The sequence below is a fragment of the Cydia amplana genome, chromosome Z (assembly GCF_948474715.1).
Source record: "Cydia amplana chromosome Z, ilCydAmpl1.1, whole genome shotgun sequence".
In the NCBI taxonomy this organism is placed as follows: Eukaryota; Metazoa; Arthropoda; class Insecta; order Lepidoptera; family Tortricidae; genus Cydia; species Cydia amplana.
The window spans coordinates 21,735,943-21,758,776 of NC_086096.1; the positions used below are offsets into that span (position 1 = coordinate 21,735,943).

A 22,834-nucleotide genomic window follows, 5' to 3' on the forward strand; every position below is an offset into this window, starting at 1 on the left:
CGGTGACCAACTCCTGACTCCATCATGAGAACCTGGACATTATCCAGGTCGTCCGGGTATAATAATAATGCAAAACCTAACCAGTATTCAAGTAACACTGAAAACCTATCACCTAGCGAGAGTCTGTTGTTGAAATTAAATATGGTGTAAAAAATGTACTTATTTGTATCAAGATTTTCTAGTCGCTGTATACAGCACTTCTCGGAACTCTCTGGCTGTTTACGAACGCACCATAGTCACCGAACGCCTGACGATCGAGCACAGGTCCGTCCCCTAAGCCGCCTCGGCGGAGAATGAGCGCGCGGCGTCGGTGCAGCGTGATTTATACGTGTTTTAAAATAATATAAATTTACGGCAAGGTAGGTCCTATAGTTATGATTATTTTTTTATGGGTTAACGTATAGTTATAGTTTGCTATAATATTATTTTTAGGGCAAAATAATAGTACAATTTGCGATAAAAAAATATAATGTAACCCTGTTTTCACCCAAAAAATGAAGAAAGTTCGGAAGGTTAAATATCCATTTTTTTTAATGAATCTTTGATTTTCAATAGTCTTAGCCGCTCGTAAAAGATATGGTGAATTGAATTGTAATCATTTCTGTATCAAATGATTCTTGTTTACTGCAAAATTGAGAACCGAAACGACAGTTCGCACTGCAAATTTTGAAAAAGCCTCCCAAGAAAACTCATTTATTTTAGGTTTAAAAAGAGAAAATGTCAACTTGAACGGTCTTACTTGCTAGTTTAAGAAATGATTATTTAAGTACGTTATCAGTTTTTGAATGAATACTAATAGTTACGTCGTAATCTTGAATGAAAAAGGTAACAGATTGCAAAAAACGCTCGCTTGTAGGACTAAGGACTCTTAATACAATCCATAATCGAGACAATATATCTATCTACATAAAAAATGTATTTGGCAAGTAGTAAATTAAATATCAAATATGTTATTTGCTAATCTGTCATGTGGATGAAAACTAGAGCATGGACGGAAACTAGCACAATGACCCTATATCGGTAATATCACGTTATTTATGATTTATACTATTTATTTGATTGAATGGATTATGTTGATATAAAAATAAGGTGTTATAGAAAAATAATGTGTTATATAAATTATATAATAATAAGCAACGCAAATTAGAAGTTAGGTATACCTAATGAATATTTAGAAAGTCTTCTTTAAATATTACCCTAAATTAGATCTAGTACCATGAAATGGTATCACTTTCAGATTGACAATGTTTTTTAGTTTTTTGCTAAATTAGTGCACTATTTGATAATATTTACATGTAATAGTACTTACATATGAAAAGAAACGTGTCCTTTAAGTACGCTAGATGTTTCCGATTGGTTTTTACAGGAGAAAACGCTACAATTCGGCATTTTCTGCTCCTAACATTCCGCTTAGACTGACGTTTGCTGAATGGCGTATGACGTATGGCAACTAGTTTTATATAACCTCCTTGACCGGCGGCCGCCGACTTTTGGCAGAGGGGAACGCCTGTTAATGGCGGTTCCTGTTGGTTTATTATTCCGAGTTGTGCACTCGTATTTGCGTCATTTGACACATGACACTGACAACAGCAATAGAACGAGGCAATAGAACGTAAAATATCTTGCACATCGAAATTACAACGGAAGACAATTGCACTGCGAACGTGTACTCATACTCATACTCATAATCTTTATTGCATATCACATTGTATCTTAACCTATTGCATAGAATCGTGTACAACATGACACCCTGTAGGGCACAGCAAACAGTTTATTCAAGAGGAGATCGAGTTTTTTGTACAAGATGTTATTTATTTATACTTAAATGTTATTTATTGTATAGGGGTACTTTTTTAATTGCAATTATTGGTCGTGAAAAAATTCATTTAATGTATAATAAGCTTTTTTAATGAGGTGATCTTTTAGTTTTTTAAAAAATTCATTGTCGGACTTAGTGTTATTTATTTCGTTACTAATTTTATTAAATATTTTTATTGCCATTGAGTTTGGACTTTTTGAATGTAGTTTTAGTTTTGAGGGTATTACCTGCACCAGCTTATTTTGAAACCTGCTGGCGTAACGTCGGGGTATATCTGAATGTTTGGTATAAAATTGAGGGTATTTTTTTACAAACTTACAGGTTTCCAAAATGTATATTGATGTTAAGGTAAGTATTTTTAGATCGATGAAGTGTGTCTTAGTACTTTCCGGTATATTTATGTTTGCCAAAATTCGTACACATTTTTTTTGTAATATAAATAGGCTTTCCACGTCTGTGCTATTCCCCCATAGAATTACACCATAGGTAAGCCAAGCATGGGCATAGGAGTAGTAAGCTGTTAAGGCGGTGTTGAGGTCGCATGCTTTTTTTAATTCGCGTAAGGCATACGTGAACGTGTACGTTCTACGTCTTTTTTTTTTAAATTTAAGGTTGGCCGGACACCACCGTTATAAATCGGTAGTCGTCTAAGTAAATCGATATTAATTTTTCATTTTAGGTCGCAACAATTCAATTCAATGTTTTATTCATAAAATATACATTTTACACGTAAATTTTTAAACATTATTGAATTTAGGTAAATTTTGTTATAATTACAATAGTTATTAGATATTTATAACAAAGCATTATTAAATGTATTATATCTTCTTCTTATTATTTATTAACCATACAATTCTAGCTTTATTTAAATGTCAAATAAAAATTCATTAAACGTCACAATTCGATACCTCAGTCTAGGTGCCATCCAATCGTAATCGCTTGCTGTGACAATCGATTTGGGTTAGTTACATCTCTATATACGTCAGTCATGTGTCAAAAGACGCAAATAAAAATAGTATAGAGGGTGTCATAGTAAATATTGTAATCACAGTACATTTACTGCCATCTATCGATATCGACACACGATTAAAACTAAAAATGTATATATGTATATATATAGGCACATAAATGTATAAATGATTTTTAGGGCTACAATGCTAACCCAGACACATAGAAAGTAATTTTATTATTAGGTATTTGTTAATTTTCAAATTCTAGTTAGTAGGTCGAGTGGGAGTCACAAAACAATTTATAATTTAGAAAGGAAAAAGTGAAAAACATAGAGAAATATAGTAAGACAAGAGTGCTCACTCCATACATCAGTTAGACTATTAATTTTCAGTGTCTACATCTGGCATCGAGTAGCGGAACTATCAGTACTGCTACTTGACAATAGATGTAGCACCGACCGGAAAGTCTTATGCTGTTGAGATAAGACTTTCCGGTCGGTGCTACAGCTATTGTCAAGTAGCAGTACTGATAGTTCCGCTACTCGATGCTAGATGCTTATAGTCTTTTTGGTACTAAAACTGATGTATGGAGTGAGCAATCTATGTATTTTTTTCTCTATGGCAATATGTATTATTATATTGAGTTCTAAATAATTTTATAGCATGTCTTATAGTATAGTAATTATAAGTAAGTAACATAATCACTAAATAGTATAAAACAAAGTCGCTTCCCGCTGTCTGTCTGTCTGTATGCTTAGATCTTTAAAACTACGCAACGGATTTTAATGCGGTTTTTTTTTAAATAGATAGAGTGACTCAAGAGGAAGGTTTATGTATAATTTGTTAACTCGTGCGAAGCCGGGGCGGGTCGCTAGTATTGTAATATATTAAATTATATTCTGGATTGTATCCTTTCAAATTATGGAAGAGCGGGGCCTTCTGCCACAATTATATTTTTTACTTAGGTTTATAGAACCTTATTATTCTCAAAGAAATTATACATTTCACTACAGAGAAACTTAGTTACAGCAGAACTAAACATAAATAATCAGTAAGTATAGCGAGTGCATGCGTACTCACTTACAAAGCTCTTAACTAAAACTTAAAAATAAATAAATACTATAACTTATGTTTGGTTAATACCAACTTAAGTTATAGTATTTATTTATTTAAAAGAAGGTTCCAACCTTATTACTATTGAAATGTAAATTGTAATCCAAATAAATTATTTTTCTCAAACATGCAATGAAATATTGATGTTATGTTCCTTATAATAGGCTGCGAAGTATGACATTTCAGGTGCGTCTAGGACAAGAGGTCGTTAATGGAATTTCATACAAATGTTGCAGGCCTAGGCCGGCAAAGTCCTCTTTTTTAATTTCCATTTCACAGATATTTGTGACACAGCATCGTGGCATTCATCCATTAAAAAAAACTAGAGGCAGTATTTGCGTTATGGTTCGTAATTATCTTGTAAGCCAAATGAAATGTCATGTGCAATAAAAAACTACTGTTCAGAAAATAACTGGAATTGTACCTATTGTTGCATATACAGTTTAGTTTAATATCAATATTTGGCATGACACCTACTGTTTTTGTAATTCTAATTCTAATGTTTAATTGTAATTGCTTGTTATCTAATGTTAATAGCATAATAAAATAAAATAAAAAACTAACTGTAAGTTACCAACAGTGGAAGAGCGGTATTCTCTTAATACAAGTATTTACAATACTTAAAAAGAGGTACCAGCCCAATTATGAAAAATTGTATGCTACCAAATAAATAATTTTAATTTTAATTTTAATTTTAATTTTTTTTTTAATAAATAAAGTTAATGATGACTTGGATCGAATAACCCAGTAGTCCAACAAAAATAGCCTAGTTTTAAACCCTCAAAAGTCCAAGTTTCTAATATTGGGTACTGAGAAACAAAACCCCACGATTGAAGTCGGGGGTCAATGTATTGAGCAGGTAGCAGAAGTAAGGAACTTGGGAGTGCTCATGGACGGTAACCTTAGATTTCACAACCATGTAGTAGAGACCTGTCGAGTATGTTTTTATAGACTCAAAATATTATATTACGTACGTAGGTATTTGAGTACTGAAGTCAGAATATCTCTGTGTGAATCTTTGATATTGTCAAGACTCAATTATGCCGATACTGTTATAAGTGGCTGTCTGTTGTCAAAAACCAAAAAGCAGCAGAATGCATGTGCACGTTTTTGTTTTTACATTCCACCTCGAAGCCATGTTACTTCATACCTAAATAACAGTGGGTTAATGGATATGGAGTCGCGACGTGCATTGCATTTCGCCTGTATGCTTTTTGGTATTGTATGGACAATGACGCCACAATATCTATACGAAAAATTAACTTTTTCACAAAGGCATATTAGGGGAGCTACTCGTTTGCTTTGTCCACGGCACAGAACCGCCGCATTTCGTGGCAGCTTTAAATACTCTGCCACGAAATGCTGGAACAATATACCGCCTCCTCTTAGGAACTCATTGTCAGTGAATTCGTTTAAAAATAATTACAAAAAAATCATTTTAAGTGTACAGAAAAACCGTGGTTAGAAGTCTGTGCTAATTCTTCTTTTTGTGTGCCTATGTGTTTCTTTATTCTTTGTGAAACTAATTTTACAAGTAACACAAACACAAGTATGACTTACTGTTACTGTACGGGTCAATAGTTTTTACAGTTTTATTGTGGATCAATAGTCTTAATAATTTAACTAAATTATATTTAATTTAATTTGTATAGCTGTAGTATTATATTTAATTTAAAGCTATAGCTTATAGTTGCGCTCTTTCGAAAGGGTTTCCACGGAAGACCAGCGTCGGCGACTTCAAAGGTTCCTTGACATGAAGCTGAGTGGAGACCATTTCAGGAACGCTTTATAAACAATCTATGTCAGTGTTTTTATTAGTTAAGTTTAAATTAAGCGTTTTTTAATAAAGTATTTTCTATTCTATTTCTATTCTATAATGACACTCTGCCACTACGCATATAAAAAAAAACAATGTTTGCTATAATTTGCAGTTTTATTTGTATAAAATCAACATGAACATAATAAATAATACATTATTAACCAAATTCTATAATTTTAAATTACAAATTTAACTACACAAATAAAAACATTTAAAATATTCATCTAAACGTTAGCGGTAAAAAGGTCTACTCAAACACGCGTAGTTATTTTAAATTGTTATGGAGGCAAAGTTGAAAAAATTTCGAAGTATGTATGTATGGTTGCTTATGGCAAGTTTATTATTTGAGAATAGCGATGTGACGAGTCCACTTTTTTTCAATTCTAAACATTCGAATTAGAAATAAGGTAAACAATCTTACTTTTTTAGCATTAGAAATAAGGTAAACAATCTTGATGTGTCTTTTAATTGAAAAACACATTTTAAAAATAAGTTACGGCAAATATGTAACAATTATGAATCTAATACGATCATTTATATTCTTCTGCTTTCATAAGTAATAGTTACTGATTTTTAAAAAGCGTTTTTAATTAAAAGACATGTCAAGATCGCTTACCTTCTTTCAAGTTCTTTCTAATGCTAAAAAAACGAACTATAGGTAATTGGCTACTTCCCTACTAGTCAAATCAGTTCTTTTTTTAGAACTGTCAAAACGATTTTCTAATATGGAATTCATATGAAAACGTGTGTAGTGACGTCACGGTCAACTCGCCTATTTTTTATATTTCAATCCAATTTATTAAATAGGAATAGTATTTAAAAATACCTGCTATCTATGTTTTTCTAATAATTATCTGGTGCTTTATTTCGTGCACGGTGTGAAATACTTAATCAATATATATAATTAAAGAAAGTGTACAATGTGCGTGCCGCTAAAACTCAGAAATGAGTCCCGATACGATCAAGGAAGCTATATGGGGTGGTAGCCCTCTATCTGCCGTCTATGAAGAAGTATTCCGTTTTTACCTGAAGGGTGTGCTTTTGAAGATATAAGGGCTGAAAGTTTCGCCCTCTGAGACCAAGAAGCAGTTGTTTTTGTTTTTGAATTTTGAACCTTAACTTAATAAAACAAAGTTCAGAATAGATCGGGAAGTATATACCTACAAAAATGTGTACCTGGTGAGGTGTCTCGGGTCTCGAAGCCTAGATATTTCTAGAAAAGTCCAGAACATTCGAGAGTATTCGAGAGCATTCCACAGCATATCAGAACATTCTGGAATGTTGGCGAATATTCGAGAACATTCTAGATTATTGTGAACATTCCAGAACACTTTCGAATGTTGTGGAATATTCTGGAACATTCTAAGCCGCCTCGGAGGCTAAACATTTCTGGAACAGTCCAGACCACTTGAGAATATTCGAGAGCGTTACACAGCATTTCAGAACATTCTGAAATGTTGTCGATTATTCGATGACATTCTAGATCATCGTGGAACATTCCAGAACACTTTCGAATGTTGTGAAATATTCTGGAACATTCGAGGCCGTCTCGGGTCTCGGAGGCTAGACATTTCTAGAACAGTCCAGACCATTTGAGAGTATTCCAGATACCACAGCGTTTCAGAACATTTTGGAACGTTGTCGAATATTCTAGAACATTCCAGATCATTGTGGAACATCAAGAACATTCGAAAGTATTCGAGAGCATTCCATAGCATTTCAGAACATTCTGGAATGTTGTCGAATATTTGAGAACGTCCAGATCATTATGGAATATTCCAGAACACTTTCGAATGTTGTGGAATATTCTGAACTATACAGAGGTTTTTTGTAGGATCATAGCTACCTATTGTAGTAACGTCGTGAGGTTCGAATGTTCAAGAACATTCAGGAATATTCTGGAATGATGTCGAATATTCAGAAATAGCCTAGAATCCAGGATGCCAGATCATTGTGGAACGTGTGGATCAGTGTGGAATCCAGGATGCCAGAGCATTCGAGAGTATTCGAGATCATTCTACAATATTTCAGAACTTTTTGGAATGTTGTCGAATGTTTGAGAACATCCCAGATCATTGTGGAATATTCCAGAATACTCTCGAATGTTGTGGAATATTCTGGAACATTGTGGCCCATTCAAATCCTTTTTTGTATGGGTGGAGCTACAGAACATTCTGGAATGTTGTCGAATATTCGAGAACATTCTAGACCATTGTGGAACATTCCGAAACACTTTCAAATGTGGAATATTCTGGACCATTCGAAGCCTTCATAATCTCAGGAGATTTTCGACAAACACTTCCAGTTATCCCTATTCCCTATGCTTTTCTCACGGTCTACTATAGGTACGGGTCGTAGGTTGTTATCGAGTTGGAAATAAAAAAAATGTACGTAGAAGTGGGTACAGGTATTGTACTAAAAAAAAACCTAAATATATTTTAAAGTTGTTACTTTTATTACAACCACCACACAATTCTCATGTCAGCTCCCTGAGCGAAGCCGGGTACCTCAGCTAGTTTATTTTAAGTAGAGGAAAGTACCCAATTACTAAGATACTCAGATGAGAATGATAAGTTGTTGTTATTGTTTCAGAGCCAATTGTGGGATGAGTTTGAACTAGAAGACGCTACATTCGCTGAATGCCGCATCAACAACGCTAATAATAGTTTTCAAGTGAGTAACTTTCTCCTATTTGCTAAATTTCTCCCGAGGTAAATAATCTATTGTAATCTATTCTCTAATCTATTGGATTGAAAGTATTGAAAACAAACAATTAAACATCAAGCCTTTTATTTCGTTGCCGGGCATCTGGAGATTTTAAGGGTCGTTCTCAGAAGTGAAAAAATTGAGTTTTAAATAGTTCATCGTGCCATGCCTCCCTTAGGTTGGGCCAAAATTGTTAGCGAGCCAAAATATTGTCTTTGATGTGTGTCATTATCAATATATTTGTGTCGTCATTACAGATTGGATTTTGTATGTAGTGAGTGAGAAGCACGTCTGTGTGCACGTTTCAAAAAATGGCAGAATGATTTGTAATTTTGTACAGCAAGTTATCGCTTGGGCTCCTCCCTTCCGACATGTCGGAAGCCGGTGTAGCTCGAAGGTTATATCTATTACACGAAACATTTCGGTTCGGATCACTTTTGTTTTGACCCCTCCCACAACGTAATATCTACTATCTACCTATTTGACCTACACAATTGCAATCTCAGGAGTCTTGTTCGACCACCTTCTAGATACCAAATCCTGAATTTCAATAAAAACCTGTAACGGTTCACGAGCTTCACGTCTGAAAATCTCTATTTTTACCACTGACTCGTTAAAAAGTTTGACTACTTTGAGATGACCTAGAAAGTTGGAATTTGGCATCTAGCTTACATCGTTTTTTTAGAGTTAAGAAAAGGGTACGAGTAGATACACAATCTTTACGTTACTTTTTATTAAAAAAGCTTTAGTAAATAGTAGGTATTAAGTAAAGTTTGTTAGTCAGCCAAATAATCCAATTATTCGATTGTTGTCGTTAATTTTGAAGTGCCAAGCTTCGGCAAAAATGGTAAGTTCTATTTTTTTTCCAAGCACATTCCATTGTTTTATGAACTCTTGATTTTTGTACCAAAATGTGTTGAAATAGTGCACAAAGTCCTTGGCTTCTATTTCTTTGGTTATTTGCGACAGAACATAGGCCCAACCCTCCTCCGCTTTTTCCCACCTCCCACAATCCTGCTTTTTTGTCGACTTTTAGTTAAGCTTAGTGATCTTCCTACCCGCCAAAACCGCTTTGTTATAGTGGTAGTAGCAACCATCTATTTTAGCAGAAGGGAAGACATCTTGGACTGCTTTACCTACTGATACCGGTTTCGAAATCCGCCATGATGTGACGAGGATTCCACGCAGGGACAGCCGATTTTAATAGCCGAAACATTTTGACATACGTTTCGTTTGTCTTATAGGGCAATAGGGCATGGCCCTTTCGGCCGTCATCGCAACCATGTTTCGCAACCAGGTGCGACGGAAGAATTTTCCTGCTTTGTTTGCAACTAGTTGCGGTAGGCGAATGTTTTGTCTTGATACGCAACCAGTTACCAACGCGTAAACCATTTTACGCATTGGCAACTAAGTTTCGCAACCAGTTGCCAATAAATATTTATCTTTTCTTGCTATGCAACCTATATGAACGTGGTAGTATAGTATACCCTGTATATTCTTCAGAGTACTAATTTATAAAACTAGGTAATTTTTATTTGGGTGGGCAATGTTATCTCCGTGGGTTAACCCACGGAGTAGATGGTGTTTTGTGTTTGTTTGTTTGTTTAAAATATAAATATATGTTTACTTCATTTGTTACCTTTTTTATTTGACAGAGACAGTGCCCAAAAGTTAAAGGAGGAACAAAGTACACAAAGTATTATAGTGCGTATAATATTGCTAACATAATAAATTTACTACAAACTGTACTAAATTCAATGGCAACCTCATAATTCGCACTATATCGGCTGCATGGTCCCTGTTAAAGTCCACCAAATTGTCCTCTGCTTCCACAATTTCACTCCAGTCTTGGCCATGGCGAAGATGGTATTCGCAGGCTGTTGTCCCTGGCGAAATATATAAATTATATTTATAAAGCAATGCTGCTTTTAACATATCTGGTACTACTTTTGTGGCCATGGGGCATCCTCCAAAAATACAATTATCGTTTTCAGGAGTCCGTGTGATGCAGCCCGTTTCGTTATTTGCATTCATGTTCATTTCAAAACCAAGCAAATCCATGTTTCAGAAAATTGTGACATTAGTAGAACAAACAATCCGTCCGTGCTGCATGAATCGGGTGAAATCGATCACGACGTCCAAGCCCGAATTAGCGTTGCTTGGGCAAAATGGCGAGAAGTAACCGGTGTCCTCTGCGACCCCAGGATACCGGTGAAGCTAAAGGGCCTTGTGTACAAGAGCATCATCCGACCAGTTCTTCTATATGGTAGCGAGACCTGGCCTGTCCTCGGAAGGCATGTCCAGCAGCTTCACGTCACGGAGATGAAGATGTTGCGATGGATGTGTGGCGTTACGCGACTAGATCGCATACGTAACGAACACATCCGTGGCAGCCTCGGAATCCGTGACGTAGCGGATAAGCTGCAGGAAAGTCGCCTCCGATGGTATGGCCATATACGCCGCAGACCGGTAGACTACGTCGGAAATAGATGTCTGAATCTCACTGTCTAAGGCCCTAGATCACGCGGCCGCGGTAGGCCTAAGAAGCGCTGGCTGGACGTCGTGACAGCGGACATGCAAGAGAACAATCTCACACCTGAGGATGCCGAAGACCGGGCAAAGTGGAGAAGACTAAGCAGGAAAGCGGACCCTGGCGCTAGGCCGGGAAAACGCTATAGGTTGAAGAGTAGAACAAACAAATAAGTAGTAGAGTAAGACCAAAGAAAGTCTGCAGCGCTAGATTAAAAGTAGTTTTTAAAAATCAGTATGCGACAACACCACAGAAAATGGATTAAATAGTCTTGATACTTGTGAAATTTCTACCATATTTACCGTCTATGAAAAAATTTAGCTGTATGCACAGCTTAATTTTTATGGTAAAATAAATTTCATTCCAACAATAAAGTGTCATTCAATAGAACTTGCTAACTATGTAAACAAAAGTTACTAGTAAATTGACTTCACTGTCAATTTTAGTATGGCGGTTTGTTTACATAGTTAGCAAGTTCTATAGAATGACACTTTAGATGTAACTATTAATATGTAGACTTATACTAATATTGATAAATAATATTGGGAGAATGTGACATTTGGCTTCATCAAAATTAATAAGCTTTTGTAATATCCGCGACGGCGGTAAATAGGTACAGAGGGCCTACCGCGAACACCGAAGTTCTCAATATGCGAGCATCTTTCTCTTTTCCTCCCATTAAGGCGTAATTAGATTGACAGAGAAATTGCCCGCAATTTGTGAACTAAAGTTTTCGGAAAAACGAAATAAACCATTAAAACAATAAACATATATTAAAAATAAATTTTAGCTTTAACTAGTAGGTACCCATGCCGTGAGCATAAGCATGGAGGTTGTGGGTTCGAACTCAAAACCCGGCTAGTAGCAACGAGTTTCTCGAAATGTTAGAGGAAGTTCATAAGTATGCCTATACCTATTAGGTGTGTTCAATTTGCTGTGAAACCTTAGTCTAAACCAATATTATATTATCTAAGTAGGTACATATGGTGAAGTATTAAGATGTTTCATTCCACTTACCCGTCATCAACTCCAAATTTTGTAAACATTGTCGTTTTTCAGCTTGAATAATTTTACACTTGTAAAAAGTCAGCAGACTTTTTACAAGTGTAAAATTATTCGTCATGCGGAAAAGTAACTCCCGCACGCCGGTTTTGTAAGGTTTCACCATGTTTATTCCGTTCATCACAAAACACAACGAATATTTAAACGATTTTGACAAACACATAGTGCATGACGTTTACTGACTGCTAAAAAACATTGCCATATGTAGTTTTTTAATTCGATGTCAAATTATTGCGCTGCAGACTTTCTTTGGTTTGTCTCTAGTAGCATTGTGACGAGCAAGAATGTTACAAGTTTCTGACAACTAATGTGCGAGAGAGACATTCATAGCATGATTATGCAATTTCCTTACCTGTAAACTTGTTCAAATGAATTCTACAGTTTAGTTGCGTATAAAGAATAAACGGTATTTTGGCACAACTATACGACAAAAAAAAATCTTTGCTGGCAACTGGTTGTGTATTACGTTAATTATTCCTCATTTACAACTCGTTGCAAACAAAGCAGGAAAATTCTTCCGTCGCACCTGGTTGCGAAACATGGTTGCGATAACGGCCGAAAGGGGCATGGCATACGCAGTTGGAAATATCGCAGTTATTTCCATCGAACTGCCTACGTCGCAATGGATTATAACCAGTTGAGCAAATGGCTCAGGGCTTTAAAAAGTTCCATCAAGAAAGAAATCTGTTTTCTCGGCCATAAAATCCTTTGCCCGTTTTTTTCCAAATATTATTATCCGAACGTCGTCCTTGTAATTGGCCTTAAACTCCTTGTACGTAGCCGGTACTTCTACGTCATTCGGTTGTTTGAAAAACATCTTACTGGTGCCTGCTGCTTTGTTTCTGTGGTTATAAAGTGCAGATTTCACATCTTGGAAATTTGGGATTTCTGCCACTATATCCAACCTATTTCTTCGATGCACGCTACTGCATACCTACTCAAAATAAAGTGGGTACCGTTATTTCTAAGTTGGCTACTATTTGGATACGACATTTACTTAATCGTATATCGACTTTTGTTTTGATAGATAGATAGATAATCATTTATTTGTCAGCTGCAAAAACACACAATATAAATTTACAAAAACAATAACCAAAAAGATAAAATAAAAAACAAAACAGCGATTACACTAACAAAGACAATTAATAAATTGTACAACGGGACTTAATCGCGTATCTAAATTTTTAAGATTTACCTCCGACGTTTCGAGGACGGCGTTACAAATCGTTACGGAAGTAAATCTTAAAAATTTAGATACGCGATCAAGTCCCGTTGTACAATTTAATAATGTGTAATAATCGTGAAAGTTTAAATCAGTGTTAAAGACAATTAAATTACAAAGAAAATACTATAACAGAAATGAGACAGAAATGTGTACACAAGTAAGGATTAATAAAAGTGGATACAAACTGTGTGCATTGCAGCAGGACAAAAGGGTCACACGGCTCAGTGATACGCTTAGCTCTTTCGAGCAAAGCACTGATTTTCTGCCGGAACCCAAGTCACAACAGAGAATGTAATTATTTACAATGTACATATTTACGAAGTCGGAAACAATCGTTTAGTGTAAGTGTTATAATATGTGCATGCCGTGTGATAATTCTACATATTATTATCCGAACGTATTTTTAGCAACGTTCAGATTGAATATTCGAGGATACCTAAAATAAAACTATCAATGAAAATCCAAAAGACATTAAAGATCAGAAGCATGTTACAGAAAGTTAATAAAATCCTGAGGAGCCTTTTAATTTATTATAACGTTTGCTAATGCTGTCCTAGTTAGAAATTATCTAGTTTTTCATTATAAAAAGCGGCCAAGTGCGAGTCGGACTCGCCCATGAAGGGTTCCGTATTTAGGGGATTTATGACGTATTATAAAAAAACTACTTACATGATCTCGTTCAAACCAATTTTCGGTGGAAGTTTGCATGGTAATGTACATCATATATTTTTTTTAGTTTTATCATTCTATTATTTTAAAAGTTACAGGGGGAGTTCGGTTTTGACCGCGTCCGGGATCGGTTGTGTATTCCGGGAGCCCTTTACAATGGCACCAGATGTTGACCGGACCGAGATAGTTTGTAACCGACGCGCGCATCTAGATATGCAATTTAAGTTTCTCTAGAATATTTTCTTATCTTGAAAAACGTGGGATTGCTGTACGCGAGTTTTCAAATGTCTTAAAATCAGTGCGCATAGGTACGCCAAAGTGAAACAGCAACATAGTCTACAGTGCGAATTACGGGTGAGATCTGTCCATTTTCACGTTTAAATAACTTTCCGTTGCTAACAGTGTTCGAAGTTAGGTTAGGTACTGTTGGGGTACATTGGGTATTGTTGGGGTTAAGTTTGGTAATATGAGCATAGATTTCTAAAGATGTAGGTAAGTAATGCCTATCGAACATGCGCACCAACGAAATGCGCCATTTGCGCGCTAGCGAACTGGCCCGGTTCGTGGGGCCCGTCTCTGCTAAGTAATATAAGTCAATGAGTCAAGGAATACGAGTTAATAATTTAGTTCATACAATTTAACACTAGCTAAATTTAATATTTTAAAAAACACGACATTTAGGTGTAATACGCAAAAAATCTGCCTAAAACATAAGAATCATAAAGCCGGAACTCTGACTCTATTCAATAGAGTTCTCTATTCAATAGAGAGCTCCCGATACACGTGTTACACGCTGACACGGGTACCCGTGTTCTTAAGCCCGGCGGTACTAAGAACCCGAACTACACGAACCCGCCCGGATCCAGAAACGTTTACACGGGTACCCGTGTACCCGTGTACACGGGTACACGAAAGAACGGATCTTATTTACCCGCGGGTTCAACCGTTCATTTTCGTGTAGCAGAGATTGGTGCTATGAAGAGATACGGTGGAATATAAGAGAGATTAGGAAAGTTCGATTACTTTGCAGTTTAACGTGGTATTGATTGGTAATGTCAATAATAAAGTAGACTTTGTTTCAATAATTCATATGTTTTGTTTTACTCTAATTAAATTAAAATTAACAATAACTTAGGTACCGTTGAGTTCATTTATATAATTTTCTTCATTGATGTAGTTTTTTGATAATGAAAGTAAACCTATTCTTTATTGTATTGTCATCTATAGTCATGCTCATTATACATCAGCTGTTATAATTTGAGGATGGTAGGTACATATATGACACCCTGTTAGGGCACTCCATATTTGTTAAGTCTAGGTAGGTACATACATGCATTTTATACGTATAGCAATGAAATCTATATTTATAATTTAATATTTAACGACCTAAATGATTATCTAACTAAGACAAAAGTAGATAGTTATGCTTACTGAAACTACCACGAACGGGGTACTAACAAAATGAGATTAAGTATTTTAAATTGCCATATCGTGTGAAAAACAAAATACATGACATAGATAATAAACAAAGTGCAGAAGTTTCATTCAATAGAACGTGTTGTTTTTACAACGTGCGTTGGTGCTTTTGGTCTTATCTCTTTGTGATAAGCTAGACACATCTGCAAAAAAATACAACAACTAATCTTTCAGGTAGGATTATTCTATTGTTTTGTTGCCGCGCGGCTCTTAAAAGCATTTTACTAGTGACAGAGACAGCAAACAATGAATAATATCTATGCCTAAGATTTAAAATGTATCTCAGAACTTTAGTTAGACTCCAGTTCGCCTATTGGTCAGTTGGATACTAAAGTCTATCTACGTTAATAGTTTTTGTTTTGTTGTTTACTGTTAATTAAATGAGAAGCAGTTGGGTGTGGAACTTTGCCAGATCCGGTGACAAAGCCTATTGCTCTTTGTGCAATAACCGGGCAAATAACGAGTTTTCGTGCCATGGTGGTTCAACAGGAGCCATAGGAAGACATTTGTTATCAATACATCAAAAATCACCCACCATGACGACCCCTGAGTAAGTACATTTCTTCCTACTTCGTATAGTGAAACCAAAAACTGCGTTAAAATGAATGCGATTTTTTTACATTTATAACAGTTATAATTTATTAGAATGTTTAGTATATTTAAATAAACAGTTCTGTAGTATATTTGTAATTAAGGTATTGAAACAATAAGGGTCAGAATGGGAATGAGGATGGGATTTAAAAGTACCGTTCTTATTATTGTGTGGTATATGATATATAATGAAGTTTTTACCAATCAATCAATAAATCAACTAATGAAATCTTCACATTTTACTTGTAGATACTTTAAGTTTAAAGTAATCAATTCACAAAATATTATGCACCATAAACAGTCACTACATATTACAAATAATTTTGTGATTAATGGGTCTTTTCTATATGGAAACAAGCATTTTACCATTTGTGACAATTTGTAGAAAAACAATTTTTTATATCTTTGAAAATTACTGTTTAATTTAAAATAAGTTTTTGGCAAAAATTTCACTTTTGTTACACGTTTTTATCGCTGACTGTACTTTTCTTACGACAGACAACTAATACTCATCGAGATAATTCTAAAAACCCCTAACACAATTAGGTTGCGTTGTTTCATCACAGAGTTCCTATGGCCACCTCCTGTCTCCATCATCAGATCAGCTCGATGGTACCATAATATTGCATTGTCACCCGACTTACATATGTATGCAAAATTTCAGCTCAATCGGAAACCGGGAAGTGGATCAAATTTAACTTGCAAGATTCCATTACAATTTAGTTACATACAGGTCGACCTAATAAAAGCGTGTTAAAAATGAGAACCGTTGTAAAGCATTTCACAGCCTGTGTCGAATAATAATAGCATTTATGTTTCTTTTTATAATACAATTTGATATTTTAACTAGTACACAAAAATAAATATTTTCATTTCTGTTCACTCTACCAATAACGGTCTCGTGTTTAGCAATTATTTGAAAGCGATATTAAGCGATTAAAATAAGCGGGTCCTGGACTATTCAAATAAAGAATAAATAAGTTTTTGGCAAAACTTTCATTTTTGGTACAAGATTTTATCGCTGACTGTACTTTTCTTTCCACGGGTATATTCTAAAAACCCCAAACACAATTCGGTTGTTATATCACAGAGTTCATATGGCCTCCTCCTGTCTCCATCATCAGTTCAGCTCCATTAATATTGCATTGTCACCCGACTTACACACGTATGGAAATTTTCAGCTTCATCGGAAGTGGGTCAAATATAACTTGCAAGTCCGAATTTGAAAATCCGATAAAACTGGTAAACAATCGGGGCTCCTGACCCTGAATCTGTGTTTTATTTAAAGCTATACATAACTTTAATCTCCGCTACACGTCAAGAACGGGTTAGACCCGCGTGTATTTAAGATCCGTTTCGCCGTGTACACGGGTACACGGGTACACGGATACACGGATCTTAATTACACGTGTACCCGTCTACACGTGTAGAACGGGTCAGAAAACCGTGTACGTGTAGTACGGAAACGGGTACCGAACACGTGTACACGAAACCCGGACACGACCGCGAGCCCTAAATTATTGTTACTGATTGCGAGGGATCAACGCTTCGAAATTCCTTTTACATTGTTTTCGATTCCAAGACCTTTTCAACATGTGCAGTGACAAAAAAGCGTACGGTCACTTCACTACGCGGAATAAGACCTCTACCACTCTACTACCTAAAAAAAAACTTATGCTTAGGTATTTTTGATAGCCAACTCTAGTGAGGTGCTATTTGTGTGTTTTTTTCCTCGGATTTATTTAAATGAGTTTTGTTTAAGTGACAGTATGCAGTCTTCTTGTGTTCGAAGTAAGGGCATTTTGGAAGAATCAGTTTTTATAACATGGGAGGCAAGCGAGCGAGGCGAGAGGACGGATCGCCTGATTGTGGGCGATTGCCGTCGCCCACGGACGCGCGCAGCACCAGATTTGTTAATGGAGTTGCAAGTGAAGACTCGGATCTATTAATTCCTTTATACGCACCTTGCGTATGGGCGTGCAAAGTAAAGAAGGGCTCAAATGTACGGCCTCACCAAAGCTGATTGATCTAAACTCAGACGATACGAGAGAATAATCTTAAGAAACATGATAAATAAAAGTCAGGGACAACACTGAAACCCGGTAAGGTGCGTGATATATTAAACGGAAAAACAATAACTAAAATATGCTCCCAAAACCTCACCTATTAGAAGCCGCATAATTAGCTACTGATGAGCCAGTAAACTTAAAGTAGGCAGACCTACCTACACGTGGGAAAACTCACTGATGCAGATGCAGAGATGCAGAAGCAGGAAAAAAAATCAACTGGAAGAAACCGACAGCCAATCAGAAGAAGAACCAGCACCTCGAATCGACGAACGAACGGCATCTCAAGATGACATCGACCCACTTGATACAAGACATTATGAAGACCGAAAAGGAAACGACGAGCAGCATGTCACCAACGCTCTCCTTCGACGACATAACCTACCCCTCCTACTTTCCAATATTGGCTTGAGGCTGCATAGCCGGCTGATTCTAATGATCCCTCCCCATCCCAGAGCGTGTCACTCCCCTAAAATTTCGTCCCCTGGTATGCCGGCTAGTCCGGAGCGGGCATGTCCCCGGCCGGGTGTGGCGCATTCTTGTCTTGTCTTGTCTTGTCTATTATTTTAGAAGTTACAGGGGCCAGTTACGAATTGGGCCAGAGTGGTACCGTTTGGTAAATAAGTTTTGTAACTGGCTACACAATGGTAATCCAAAATTACCTGTCTGTAGCCGGTTACGTATTGGGCTTGCATGGTATCGTTTGGTAACTAAAATTTGTAACCGGCTAGAAAATGTGAATCCAAAATTACCTGTTTGTAGCTGGTTACGTATTAGGCCAGAGTTACTAATCGGAGTTTATTCTACCAAATCGAGGCTAGAACGGTGTACATACGAAAGCACTTCAGACTTATTGTCATTGCATACGTTTACTTAAAGTTTTAATGATAATTTCTCGCTGACTGTACATTTTATAAAAAATCTGTGAATGCTAATTGTCACCACTTAAAAAGTTAGAGATGGTTTCCCAAGAACATTTTCGAGTGACAGCAAGCTGCCTTTGCCCTTTACTGCCCCATCTCAACTTTCCACCACATTTTACCTTAATGACAGGCATCGGAGTTTTTGTCGCATGGTAAGACTAATAGCAAGCTATGGAGTCGACATTTGCCATAAATGTAAACTCTTATTCATACTCATACTCATTTATTTAATTTATCTTAAAATGCCTTTAGAGCGGTCAGTCGTGTATATTATATTAGTCAAGTTATATAAAAAAATATTTTCCTATTAGATTATGAATTCATAACTTTAACTATTTTAACATACAACTATACAAACTACATCGCTGCGAAAGACCTAATGTTATGTAGGTACTGACCGCTGATAAAATTGATTCGACCAAATCGCACATCTGATTAATCTTTCCAATTTCTCGTTTAAATAAGTATGAAAGTATACACGGACGTCGGACACATGTTGAAACGTAAAATATCTTTCAAGTAAACAACTAATCAATGACAGTAGTGATAGAATTAATTCATAACTTTTTTAATTGTGGAAGGTTATTTTCTTAGGTGACAGTTCCATTCACTTTCGGCTCTATTGCAACAAATGAGGTTTAATAAATTAAACTCATATACGTAGTAACTATTTAGTAATCTGTTCTCATATTAAATAAAATTAATCATGAGTATGAGTATGAATAAGAGTTTACATTTATGGCAAATGTCGACTCCATAGCTTGCTATTAGTCTTACCATGCGACAAAAACTCCGATGCCTATTAATGACCCCGACTAGCACGTTATTTTTTCAACGTCTGTAATGTCTGTATAAAACTTTTTACTCTCAAAACTATTTAATTTAAAATACGAAGACACTAATGTGACATTGTCAAGTGGTACACTTCGATCTTATTTAGTCATAAATTTTTGAAACTGTGTTGGAATTTCTATTTTGGCCGGATTATTGTTGCGAATACTTGAAACTCCCAAGTTTTTCCATCTACTCGTATTGCGGTAAAGTGTCGATTTGATGCTTGTGAATCTTGGAATGGTATGATGCAAATGAGCATTGTTCTGCTCAAGGTTACAAACCATTTCTTGGTATTGTTTTTGGATCGGCTCAAAGTTTCCGAGGTTTTCTTTTTAAGACGGTCAAATTCTGTCATTATAGCGTGTCTTCCAGGATTATAGGCAAACAATTTGACGCATGTTCTGCCATCTTTACTATTAATTTACGGTCAGGATCTAAAGTCACATTTCCTCGACATCTTGATTTAGCACAAAGCCAAAATGTTCTTCCATTGCTGTAGGGTAAGTTGTTGATCAATGAAATACAAAAAGTTCAAACCTTCCTATCTCTGATGTTTTTAAAGTTATGTGTGTAATATTGCGTATGAAGATAAACAATTTAGTTGGCTATCGTATGGCATTCTCGGTTTCTACTTATTTTTAACAGTTTCTGTATTATAATCCTTTTTCTCAAAAAATGAGTTTTGTTTCATTGTGTACTTATGCATGTTTTCAATGAAACACTTCAATTTTTACAGTGAAACAAATTTAATAATTTTAATCTACCATGAAATAATCGTTAATAAACATTGAATATTAGTATTTTTGAGTCAGTTCATGCCAGATTAGGGTATTTAGTAGTGCCTGCATTATAAATTGAAAATAAGCATGCATTATTCCTCGGAATACTGCGAAATTGCTACAAATAATTCAATCAACTTGAATCAAATAGAATTTGTCAGTTCCAAAAGAGGTGGATAATTGCCGGCCGTAAATTTCACCAGAGAAAAACATACAGCAATGGGAGAACGTTTTGGCTTTGTGCTAAATCAAGATGTCGAGGAAATGTGACTTTAGATCCTGACCGTAAATTAATAGTGAAGATGGCAGAACATGCGTCAAATTGTTTGCCTATAATCCTGGAAGACACGCTATAATGACAAAATTTGACCGTCATAAAAAGAAAACCTCGGAAAACTTTGAGCCGATCCAAAACAATACCAAGAAATGGTTTGTAACCTTGAGCAGAACAATGCTCATTTGCATCATACCATTCCAAGATTCACAAGCATCAAATCGACACTTTACCGCAATACGAGTCGAAGGAAAAACTTGGGAGTTTCAAGTATTCGCAACAATAATCCGGCCAAAATAGAAATTCCAACACAATTTCAAAAATTTATGATTGCGGATTTTAACGACGATGAGGATAGAATTTTAGTATTTTTTGACAGAAAGAATACAATTCGCATAAACGAAATTGAACATTATTTAGCCGATGAAACTTTTAAATCATGCCCGCGTCCCTTTCAGCAAAGGCTATACCTACCCGTGTAAGGGAACAAAATATGCCCCTGACGTTATTAGCCAATGAATATATCCTATACATTGGTAATAATGCTAGTTATTAATCTGCCAAGTTTTATCTCATAATTATTGACAGTTTCCTTGCAATGTCACTTGAAAGTTTTTTTTTTACTTTTCTAAATATCTTGAAAACTACTGGTCCGTTTCTTTTTTGATTAACGTATGTTGTTAATGGCATTAAGGTTAACATTAACTTGGTCATTTTTGATGTCAAATATTTCAAATTTTTTTTGGCACTTGTGATTCAGCGACACCCACCATTTTTTTACACTGATGTGACATCTCTTTCCGTACAAATATATATTGGTCTGAAATCAATCGGCTTGGAGCAACATGGTGATTTTTTTAATAAACGTTAGGTGCCTAATCTTAATAAGAGCAGTATTGAAAGAGGTTTCAATAAAAATATAATTGGTAGATTATTGAAAGAGGTTTGTTTCCTGTACCTTTGATGAATTAATGCTGGCTGGTTATTACGATACTTTGAAATCCCAAGAAAATATTTTTTTAAAGAAAATGTCATCGCTTCTTTTGTTTTATAAAAGCAGACATTTCTCCCTTTGCTTCGTTGTTAAATACGAGTAAATAAAGATGAATAATAGTATTTTTATCGAAAAATAATGTGGAATCCCAAAAAAGACATAGGTAAACGAAATAATCAAAAATGTGTGGACTTTTTACTGGACTAAAAAAAAACCAGCACCTGTATATATTTCATATTTCTTTATTCATAAAATTACAAACTTTATATGTCAAAAATTTATACTTATAATTAGTCAATTTCAATTCATTAATATAATATTCATGAGTTACAGTAAAATAAAACACTATTATAATAATCAACACAATTCAAATAAATAAAATAAATTAAAAAATTAAATTACAATTAAATCATTATTATTAATATTATACAATCTACTTATCGTTTCCTACTCTATAAAAGTAGAAAAACAAAGTCTTGAAAGGTAGAAGACGGGACCTCTAATAGTTTCTGAAAACAAGATACCTATTTTTGGGTTCCATACAAAAAAAACAGACTTTATTTTTTTCTGCTGTCAAAATGCCTTATTTCGAAATAGTATTCTATGCAACCGTTGTTTAAGAGGGGTTAAAAAAGGCGAGTGGCGTGAGTAACAATTTGAGGCGAAGCCGAAAATTGTTAATAAAGACGCCACGAGAATTTTTTGACTCGGTTAAACAACGTTGCATGCATACAATATTTTTTCTACGACCAAGCACTTACTTTGAAATAAAATAGTAAATTCAACAAATATTTTTTATTCAAGAAGTAAGAATGGAGGGAACGGGCGTGAAAGGAATGAATGAAATAAATAAAACATGTCTATGGTTCACTCAGCTGTCAGAGATGACAATTAAAATTAGGTTGGCAACACTGTATTTCATTCAATATTTTTTAAGTGGTCATTACACGAAGTATCGTAAAATTGCCAAAAAGATACTGCGTGTATGCACAAATTCTTTTTTG

At 35.4% G+C, this 22,834-nt stretch overlaps 1 protein-coding gene across 2 annotated transcripts in view; it reads left to right on the top strand.

The window, feature by feature from the left end:
• The window catches only part of LOC134660794 (diacylglycerol kinase eta), a 186,667-nt gene that overhangs the window by 23,409 nt on the left and 140,424 nt on the right, over positions 1–22,834 (top strand). For both annotated transcript variants that reach the window (XM_063516587.1, XM_063516588.1), the window contains exon 2: positions 8,294–8,374. In XM_063516587.1, coding sequence (XP_063372657.1) covers positions 8,294–8,374 — 81 coding nt within the window. The remainder of the gene's footprint in view (positions 1–8,293; positions 8,375–22,834) is intronic.